Here is a 10,883-nt window from a genome sequence, read left to right as displayed (position 1 = left end):
GCAGACAAGACACAACTATAGCCCCTTGCCACCTGTGGTCCTTCTCTCCATTTGGGGCACCATACCTTCACATGTGGGTGTTCTGTCTGAAGGAATATAATTTTTGGTTGCTTATATTCTATAAGATATTTTGGGGCTCGAGGGCTGTTTTTTTTTTTCTAAAAGCTGGGACGATTTGCTTTTTGTCCTGTGCAGTTTTCATTTATGATTTCTTGAAATGCAGCTCTGAAAAAACAGGCTTTAAAAAAATTGGTTTTAAAGGAGTACAATGATTCTCTGGACCAGCCCATTGTGTTTCAAATGGAGCTACTTGACTCTTTGTAGAAATCCAAACCACTCTGGCTTTCATTGAAAGGCCAATAGTAGCCCCTAGCCCAAGCCTCAATGGCTCATTGTTTAGGTTTTGGTGGCTTAGAATGAGAAACTTAAAAAAAATTTTTTTCAAGTTAACTATTTCCCTTCTAATTTGAATTGCGTTGATTTCACTAGTGCAAAACCTTTTCAATTTATTTAATCAATGCATATATATAACCCATATCAAATTACTTGCCATCTTGGTGGGGAGGGAGGGAGGAAAAAAATTTGGAACTCAAAAATCTTTTAAAAATGAATGTCAAAAATTGTCTTTACATGTAATTAGAAAAAATAAAATACTATTAAAAATTTAAAAGTTTATTTAATCAAAATTGTCCATTTGGTCCTGTGGTATTCTCCATCCTTTTTTTGGTCAAGAACTCTTCTCCTATCTATAGTTGTGAAAGATCTCTCCTCTTCTCAAATTTGTTTATGATGTGATGTTTTATATCTAGGTCATGATTATTTGCAAGAGGATTACATATGAAGTTTCAATTTCCATTTCATACCACAAGCTTTAAAAAAAAAAAGGATATAGTAATTCCACACTGCTTTCATAACTGTCCTGCTTGTCTGTGTTTCCTTCTGAACTTCCTTCAAGCCCCATTCCATTTAGCATAAGGACCAACAGGCATCAAAGGGAAGAGGGAAAGAAGGAATATCCTCTATAGGCATACAAAAGGCATTTTTCTGATAAGACCAGCATTTTCTGGGTGAGACTTTCTGGACTTCTTCCCCAGACAAAACCTGATTTGCCCCAGCTTCCCTTATGCAGCTTCCTAGCCTAGGAGCATAAAGGATCCCAGATGCCTGTAGTGGGTACCTCTCCGACTGGGCTGCCTAAGACCACTGGAGAAGCCATATCCTGATGACAACATACTAATCAGATATATTTCAAGTTTCCAGATGGAGGTGAAGGAAAACAGAAGAGCTGAGTGCCACTGTAACTTTGCTGTATATCCTTGCTGTGTTTGGGTAAAGTAAACCTCCCTCATTCAATGACTCATTTCTCAATATCGAACATGAAATAAGAGGGTGCTGGCTTTAAAGTCAAGCTTATAACAATTGGGAAAGCTGTTTCTTCTTTTTTAAAAATTTCTAATTAATTAATTAATTTTTAGTTTTCAGCATTCACTTCCATAAGATTTTGAGTTCTAAATTTTCTCCCCTTTCCTGCCCCCCTCCCCAACACGGCATGCAATCTGATATAGGCTCTACATATACATTCATATTAATCATATTTTCACATTAGTCATGGTTGTAAAGAATTAGAACCAATGGGAGGAACCACAAGAAAGAAGAAACAAAACAACAAAAAAAGGGTGAGCAAATTTTATGCTCTGATCTTCATTCAGACTCAATAGTTGTTTCTTTGGATATGGGTAATCATTTTCTATCATGAATTTTTTGAAGTTGTCTTAGATCTTTGCATTGCTGAGAAGAGCTTAGTCTATCAAAGTTAGTCATCATATAATGTTGCTCTTACTGTGTACAATGTTCTCCTGGTTCTGCTCACTTCACTCAGTATCAGTTCATATAAGTCTTTTCAGGTTTTTCTGAAGGCCTCCTGCTCATCATTTCTTATAGCTCAATAGTACTCCACTACATTCATATACCACAACTTGTTCAGCCATTCCCAAATTGATGGACATCCCCTCAATGTCCAATTCTTTTGGCCACCACAAAAAGAGCTGCTGTAAATATTCTTGTACATGTTGGTCTTTTCCCCTTTTTTATGATCTCTTTGGGATACAGCCCTAGAAGTGGTTTTGCTGGGTCAAAGGGTATGCACAGTTTTATAACCCTTTGGGCATAGTTCCAAATTTCTCTCCTGAATGGTTGGATAAGGTCACAACTTCACCAACAATGCATTAGTGTTCCAATTTTCCCACATCTTCTCCAACATTTATCATTTTCCTGTTTTGTCATGTTACCCAATCTGATAGGTATGATGTGGTACCTCAGAGTTGTTTTGATTTGCATTTCTCTAATCAATAGTGATTTAGAGAATTTTTTCATATGACTATAGATGGCTTTAATTTCTTCATCTGAAAATTGTCTGCTCATATCTTTGACCATTTATCAATTAGGGAATGACTTGTATTCTTATAAGTTTGACTCAGTTCTCTATATGATAAATGAGGCCTTTATCAGAGATATTGGCTGTAAAAATTGTTTCCCAGCTTTCTGCTTCCTTTCTAACCCTGGCTGCAATGGCCTTGTGCGAAAACTTCTCAATTTAATATAATCAAAATCACCCATTTTACATTTCATAATGGTCTCTATCTCTTTGGTCATAAATTCTTCCCTTCTCCATAAATCTGACAGATAAACTATTCCTTGCTCTCTTGGTTTGCTTATAGTATCAGCCTTGATATCTAAACATGTACCCATTTTGACTTTGTCTTGGTATAGGATGTAAGATGTTGGTCTAGGCCTAGTTTCAGCCATACCATTGTCCAGTTTTCCCAGCAGTTTTTGTTAAATAGTGAGTTCTTACCCCAGAAGCTGTAGTCTTTGGGTTTATCAAATAGTAGATTAGTATAGTCATTTACTATTGTGTCTTGCGTACCTAACCTATTCCATTGATCTACCACTCTATTTCTTAGCCAGTACCAAGTAGTTTCGATGATTGCTACTTTATAATACAATTTAAGATCTGGGATGGCTAGACCACTGGGGAAACTGTTTCTGAGTGACCTGGACTTCTCTGGTGAGTAAACCCATTTACTCAAGTAAAACAGTAACCAAAGACAGGGAAATCACATAGATTAGAATAAACCAAAGAATGCACAATAGTAAAGGAACTCTGGGAGTGAAATAATACACCTCAGCTAAACCAAAGGAAGAGATTGATTTCACTGTTGGATTCTCTAGTTTCAGATGCAGAAATGTAAGGGACATTTTGGCGAACTAGCTTCCCCTACATGTCAGTAACTCTGAGAGTCCAGGAGCCATTCAAGAATTCCCGTTTGCTTCTCACGACTGCCTATCTTGAAGTCCTTTTCCAAAGTGTGATCTCCAATAGTTTCCTTACAACTCTCAGAATCGTATGAAATGTTACGCTCAGCATTTTCTCAGTTAATTAAGAGTCACATCTCCCTCGGCTTATACAGCATGACATTTATAGGGTTTATTCCTCAGAAAAACCAATTGAGGCTTGACAGAAGGGAGGATAAACATACATCCTGTGTGTGTATTGATGGATGGACACCAAGTTATTTTATACATTCTGTAATTATTTTTTAAGGAATTTCTCTTTCTCTAGGGTTTTGTTAATAACGTACAGGTAGGTTGTTCTGGGCTGGGCCTGACTCATGCCAAACCTCCTGGCAGTTAAGATTTGATATTTAAACAAAATGAGACACTTGTCGATAATTCAATAGTTAACAAAAGGTCATTTACTTAGCCATAGCAGGAACATATTCAACAAAGAGATATTTAGAATCCTTTAGTTATATCAATTTAATGGTATTGTTTTGATTTCAATTTCGTTAATCTCTTCTTAATGTGAGAAATGATGGGAGCAGTTTTGTTTCCACAGAGTTGAAAGTATCTGCCCCTACCCCCCAGCTTTAGCAGAATATAAATCAGGTGACTGGTTCTAATCAGAGCAGTGATCTAGGTGGCTTCTGGTTGGGTGAAAGGTTAGAGGCCTGTATGCATGCTTGACGAGCCATTTGAGGAGGGCATGATGTTACATCTGGCCAACGAAGAGCCTGGAAAGAGATTCAAATTGGTAGTCAATAAAAGGACTGGCATTTGTCTGAGTCCCTTGTACTTTCTCCTATACTCCATTCAGGGGATGTACCCATGTATTCAGGAGGAATACATGTAAGATATAATTAAAACCTTCCTGGTCTTCCGATGAGTAGTTTATTCCTAAACTAAGTATGTTTCTAACATTAACCTTCAGAATTTCCATTTTTAGTTTTTTAAAAAATTGTTCTTTTTCTAGTTGCATGCCCAATGTAATGGCCTGTTCTTTCCTTTTTTTGATGAAAGTGTTTAGAGATATCAATTTTCCTTTAAGAACTGCTTTGGATGTATCTCAAGTTTGGTTTGTTATGTCATTTTCTTTGTGAAATTAATCTTTGCTTCTATGATAAGCTCTTTGACCTACCAATTTTTTAGGATGAAATTATTTAATTTCCATTTGAATCAGAATACTTTCTTCAAATACTATATATTATAATTTTATTGCATTATGTTTAGTAAAATATATGTTTAAGTTTTATGGATTTATGAGGTTTTATTCTCTAGCACATTTCAGTTTTTGTAAAGGTGCTATGCACTACTGAGATATACATATGCTCCTTTCTATTCCCATTCAGTAATTACTAGAGGTTATCTCATTTTACTGAGGTTCTATTCAAATATTTAACTTCTCTCTTGTTTATCTTGTTAGATTTATTTAGGTTTGAAAGGAGTACAACCATAATTTTGTTTTCTATTTCTTCCAGTAACTCAATTAACTTTTTTTTAAGAAATTAAATGCTATGTTATATTAAGTATTGATAACATTTACTTGCTTATGATACCTTTAAGCTTAATGTAGTTTCTCTCTTTTGTCAGTACCTTATCTGACTCTTAGTAACATTGCCGTATCTGACATCATGATTGTCATCTCTGATGTTGTGAGTTCACTTGAAGCATAATAAATTCTCATTTTATCTGTATAAATCTTTATATTTCTTTTTTTTTGTAAAATACCTATTGTTGGATTTAACTTTCTATTCCATTATGCTTTCCTCTAGTTTATGGGTAAGTTCATTCAATTTACATTCATGGTTATCATTACTTAACGGTCAAGTCAAATCAACAAGCATTCATTAAGTGTTTATAAAATGCCAGGTACTATGCTAAGTGGTCCAGATACAAATACATGCAAAAAGAAAAGGTCCCTTCACTCAGTGGAGCTTGTATTCTAATGGAAGAAGACAACACTTTAAAGGAAGCCAAGAAGGCCTGAGGTGGAAGGTTTCAGGAGGAATTCCCCAGTGAGAAAAGGGGAATACAGGAGTTAAAGTAGAAGGCTGCTGAAGCATAGTACTCTAGGTCAGAGGATGAAGGATGGCTCATCATATCCTCCTCTATTTTATGCTCTCTGTGCCTATGCCCACACCCCAAAAGAGGGCGGCTAGGTAGTTCAGGGGATGGCTAGGTAGTTCAGAGGATAGAGTGCTGGAGTGGCTGGAGTCAGGAGGACCTGAGTTCAAATATGGCCTCAGACATTTACACTTACTTGCTGTGTGACCCTGGGCAAATCACTTAACCTTATTTGCCTCATTTTCTTCATCTATAAAATGAGCTGTAGAAGGAAATGCCAAACCACTCCAGTATCTTTGCCAAGAAAACTCCAAAGGGTGTCACAAAGAGTCAGACATGACTCGTCAGCTAAACAAGAACAACAGAAGAGGTGAGGAAATATGAACAACACCTAGTGATCTAAACTGTAGCTGATTCCATTCTACGGCTTCTCCTTTCTTCCCCTCATTCAGACCCTGATCACGGGCTTTTAGCCTTTCTTTCCCTTTAATCTTCTCTTTATAACACCTGTCATCCACTGTTTTTCTTTTAATGCTTTATGTCATTTTTCATATCACCAAAATTTTCTTAAGTATTCCTTACCTGCCTTATTTCTAGAGAGCTATCTCCCATAATAGATAAAATATATATTCATATATTGTCTTATAATCTATATATTATATATATATACATACACACATATATAAACATACACAAGAATATACATATGTGTGTATATGTGTATATAATCAGCTGAGAGTCTGCAGTGGATAGAGTGCCCAGCTTGGAGTCAAGATTAATCTTCCAGAATTGAAATCTGGCCTCAGACACTTACTAGCTGTGTGATGTTGGGCAAGTCACTTAACCCTATTCGTGCCTCAGTCCCTCATTTATAAAAGGAGGTGGAAAAGGAAATGGTAAACTACTCCAGTGTCTTTGCCAAGAAAACCTCAAATGGAGTCACAGAGACTCGAAATGTATGTGTGTGTTTAAATATACATATATATAATTTTTATTTCATATATATGTGTATGTGTACATATGTATGTGTATGTATATATGTGTGTATATATCCACATGTGTATAAAGAAGAGCCTCATATCCCTACTACAGAAAAGAACAGAATTAGAGAAAGTCCCGAATCTGTAATCAAGACAATCATACTTTTAGTCAACATTAACTACACTTATTTGTATACGGCATTCTACTAGATTCTTCGAAGACATTAAACTAGACCACCCGGCTCTTTTATCCCTCCTGAAATTCACACAGAAAAATGGCCACAAAGAGGCTTTTTAAGGGAACAAATTTCCAAAACCGCAATGAAACAAAGAGCTCCCCGTCTCCTCCTGCAGACTCACAGACGTCGGGGACTGTCTTTGGAATTCTTTATCCATCTTTTATCTCAAAGCACCACTTGCAGATGCAAAGAGAGGTTTCCAAAATAAATGAAAAAGAGGAGTCTAGGAATAACTCTTTACCTTCTCTTAAACTAGGGAGTTAGACTAAAACGGGTATTAAACCTCTTTTCATGTCGTGGACCCCTTCTCAGAATGTTTTAAAACAAATCATCTTCATCACCATCATCGATGATACTGCTATAGAGTAATCAAAGTATTTTTTTAAAAAGCAAGTTCACGGACCCCACGTTAAGAACTCCCGGACTAGATGGTATCTTAGACTCTTTCCCAATCCGTGTCCCAAGGGAGCCTCCCTTCCCCATCTTCCCGTTTCTCCCAGGGATGCCGCCACGCCGGGCACCAGCCCAGTCAGATCTTCGGCGCACGCGCACTCACTCCCCTCCTCCCTCCGCGAGCTCTACGGGCTGGGGAGATTCTCGCGAGAGCCGTCAGCAGCCCCGCCAGACACAAACAGAACCCGCGGGAGCCTCGGATTCCGGGGACGCTCCCCTCCGGAGGATAAAGAGATCTCCGTTCTCTCCTTCGGTCGATTCCTGCGAAGCCCGGGGGCGGGGCCTGATGGCCGGGGCCGCGCCGCCCTGGAGCCGGCTGGACAAACAGCAGGACCGGGACGTGCGCGAGCTGATCCGGCGCGTGAGCGGCCTCCAGGACGAGGCGGACAACAACTTCCAGCTGGCCCTGCACTTCGCCTGGAGCAATTTCAGGTCAGCGGCCGTCTCTGAGCATTCTTACCCCGTCTTCATTCTCCTCCCCGCCCCCTCACCCCGGCCTTTGGCTCTTACCGCTAACCTTCCGGGCCACCATACGCGCGGGCAGGTACGGAAGCTCGGCTCTGAGCATCTTTCAGACTCTTCCCCGGATTTGCCCTCCTGCTGGTGCCCCGATCTCTATTGGCCCTTCCGGGCCACCATAGTTCCCCCTGCTCCTCGCAGCCAGTGCGGTCCAGGATCGTAGTCCGGTCCCGGTCTCCCCCTTTCCGTGGGCTAAGAAGAGGGACTGGGCACGGGTCTGAGAGAGCCGCGGCACTCACTGGGCGGATTCCTTTCAGGGTGGCATCTTCGGGCACCTGCGGGGCTCAGTTTCCTCCAGAAGTTCGTACCCCGGGTCGGGTGTTTATTTTTGGGTCCTCGTCGGTGTCGATACTTTACCTGAACGACCCCACGATGGTAGAGTAACCCGAGCTCCAGGGGCAAGGAGCCGGGGGTAAAGGGGTCTTTATCGACTTTGTACAGCCCCTGCCCAGACGGGAGTTAGCCAGCAAAGCAACGGCCAAACAAAATAATCATTGATAATAGTGACATCCCATCCTTGAATAATATTTTAAACTTTTCAAAGAGTGTTTCACATCCGCCTTCCCATTTAGTCCTCAAAACTACCGGGTGAGGCAAGCTGGGCAAGTGTATTCTGATTCTTTACAATTAAAGAAACCGGAAGTGGTGGTGACTTGCCCCAAGGCTACACAGGTTTTTTGCAGCAAAGATAGATCCTATTCCTTAGTGTTTTCTGTCTATTACACTGCATCTGAAGTATCCTTTTCTCCTCCAACCATTTTCCTTTTGCCACTAATTTGCAGATAACTCTATAGATTTCCTTAAAATTTTTTGACTCAAAAACGATTATGCATGGAGTAAATACCATTCCGAATTAATCAAGCAGATGTTATTAGGGAATTAGTCCACTCTTAATGAATCTCAGCATCCGAAGACCATGAGGTTTAGCAAACATAGCCATTTTTTTCTTAGTAAGCGCTATGTAATGTTAGCTATTACTGTTACTAATTAAGATTCTTATGGGTTCCTTGTTATGTTTGAGGGAAAATGGTGTACTGGGCAAGTACAGTAGAAGTTGAATGATTTTATCTATTTAAGACAGACTTTGTAGAGGAAATGATATTTGAACTATAATTAGGAAGATAAGGAATTATCAGGTATTTATTAAGTCCCTATTTTGTACCTATAGCCTACAAAGCTATGTGATAGGTACAAAAGTGCAATGTAGACTCCTTGCACTTGAGGAAGTTACTATTTTGAGGGGGAGACAAGATATTTACATGAAACAATTAGGATACAATATAAGAGAGTAAATGCTAAATTGTGTGCCAGACTGTTTTATAGACTTTTCTGGTAACTAGAATTAAGGTAAAATCTTCTTAACTGGTCTCACTTTGGAAACAGACTGAACATTAAAAGTCATCTAATTCAGTCTTCTTCTCAATTTCAATAAGATGTTAAGATTGAAATAGGAACTTTTGTTAAACAGTTACCAGTAAAGGAAAATAGCAGTTTAAATTAACGTTTAAGAATAGAAGCTTTCAAGAATGTTTTCTCATAAGCTGTTAGATTTTATTCAGAGTCCGATGTTTTAGTTAACATCATTAGATCAAAAAGGACCAGTGACAAGAAGATGATGTCATGGTGAATTGGATTTAATTGAGGCAGGGTTGGTCAATGTCACCAGCCTCACTCTCTCCTCTTGAGCCCTCTATGTCCAGTGGCAAGATATAGGTCAGGACAAATGGAGATAGCCCCAGATGCAGTGGGAAACCTTGGTGTAAGGTCTTTTCTGGGTCTCAGTTTGTCTTCAGCAGTGCCCATTCAGTGATTAAGGCTAGGTAAGAAATGAGGCAAACAATGGCCACTTTTACCTAGTCGAAAAAAAAAATCTACATGGCAAGGGAAGACCCTCAGGTTTCTGACCAAAACAGGAACAATTGCTATTTACACTCTTTCGGAGCCATCAGGACCCAAACAATGACCAAGTGCATGGGCTAGGATCTGTCGTTGGCCAATCAATGAGAGCTGGAGTGATTTGGCTTTAAGGCATGGGCCTTAAAGAAATCTAGCCTGTAAACCCCTGATATCTTTTTGAGGTTTCAGGGATCAAAATTTATATTCCTTTGGACAAAGCATCTGCAGGTGAGGGTATGATTCCCTATGTGGATAGAGGGAGAGCAAGGAAGGCAGGCGTTATGCTCTATACTGACAATAAAAGAATTTAAAGTTTTAAAATAACAAAATGGATTGTAGTAACTTAGAAAACAATACAAAGTTTGAAATATTTTATGTTGGAGAAATAGGATTTAAAATAACATAGCCCAAAGGAATTGGCTTTTATCTAATTATAGGCTGGCCTCTGACATAAATGAATGGCCATCCAGAAATAAGGTGACTGAATGCCCCTCCTAGAGAAGTCCCTTCCCTCTCAGCTGCTAAAATCTTGAATTTTCCCCCTTCTTTTCTTCTTGGATGGTAAAGCCCTTACTTTGCTGTATGATGAATAAAAAAACCAAGAGATAGAGTTTCTGGGTAATTAATAATCAATTTATTAGGCTAGCTGGCAACAAATTGATGGTAAGTGATTTCTCTTGGTAACCAAAAATAAACTCATGGCATGTCTGAAAGCCTTAAATACTTTTTTGAAAGGGAATGCTCCTGACAAGTGAAAATCAGTCCTGATTGGTAGACATTTAATGAGGTGGTGGGCTAGAAGTTTTCAGCTCTTCCTGCTGAGAACATAGCTTGATCATGACACTCAGCTGCCTCCAGCAATCTAGACAGGTCTCCGTCCAGACCACTCTGGTAGGTTTTCTCCTTCATGAGCTGAGTCACCCTAAATTCTAATGGAGGAATACAAGGACAGGGGCTCCTTTTCCCAAGGTAAAAACTCTCCCAGATAGGATTCTGTTTATACTCTAAACAGAAGTATGGTCTCCTAGTTGGGTGGGATCCTAACAAAGATTGAAGAGCATGTACCTTTAGAGCTAGACAACTAGGGGCAATCTCATCCATCAGAGACAGACTTTTTTTGTAGGAGCTGAGCCTTAAGGAAATAAAGGAGAAAATCCTGGATCCCAATTTAATAATTAGTTATTAATATAATAGTAAAAGAATATTTTCTTTCAGCTGCCCAAAAGCCTTAAAAAGAAACAAACAAAAGACCCATTTTCCTGTGTTTTATTGTTAAGTGCCTGAAAGGTCTGTAATTTCATGAGTGTATGTCCCACCTGATAAAATTTACCATTTCTTTATAAGTTGTAAGTGGTCTTATAGACTTGACAAAGTGAAAAATTGTATCACTTTG

General features: G+C 39.1%; 1 protein-coding gene across 1 annotated transcript in view; it reads left to right on the top strand.

The window, feature by feature from the left end:
• Positions 1-7,228: 7,228 nt before the first annotated feature.
• Positions 7,229-10,883, top strand: part of TUBGCP5 (tubulin gamma complex associated protein 5) — a 46,022-nt gene continuing 42,367 nt past the window's right edge. Inside the window, exon 1 of the mRNA XM_036746373.1 lies at positions 7,229-7,507. Within this exon, the coding sequence (XP_036602268.1) occupies positions 7,362-7,507 (146 nt within the window). The 5' untranslated portion in view covers positions 7,229-7,361. The remainder of the gene's footprint in view (positions 7,508-10,883) is intronic.

This window comes from Trichosurus vulpecula, chromosome 2, assembly GCF_011100635.1.
Source record: "Trichosurus vulpecula isolate mTriVul1 chromosome 2, mTriVul1.pri, whole genome shotgun sequence".
NCBI lineage: Eukaryota > Metazoa > Chordata > Mammalia > Diprotodontia > Phalangeridae > Trichosurus > Trichosurus vulpecula.
Note: the sequence above shows the minus strand (reverse complement) of the source record. Positions and strands in the feature narration are given on the sequence as shown.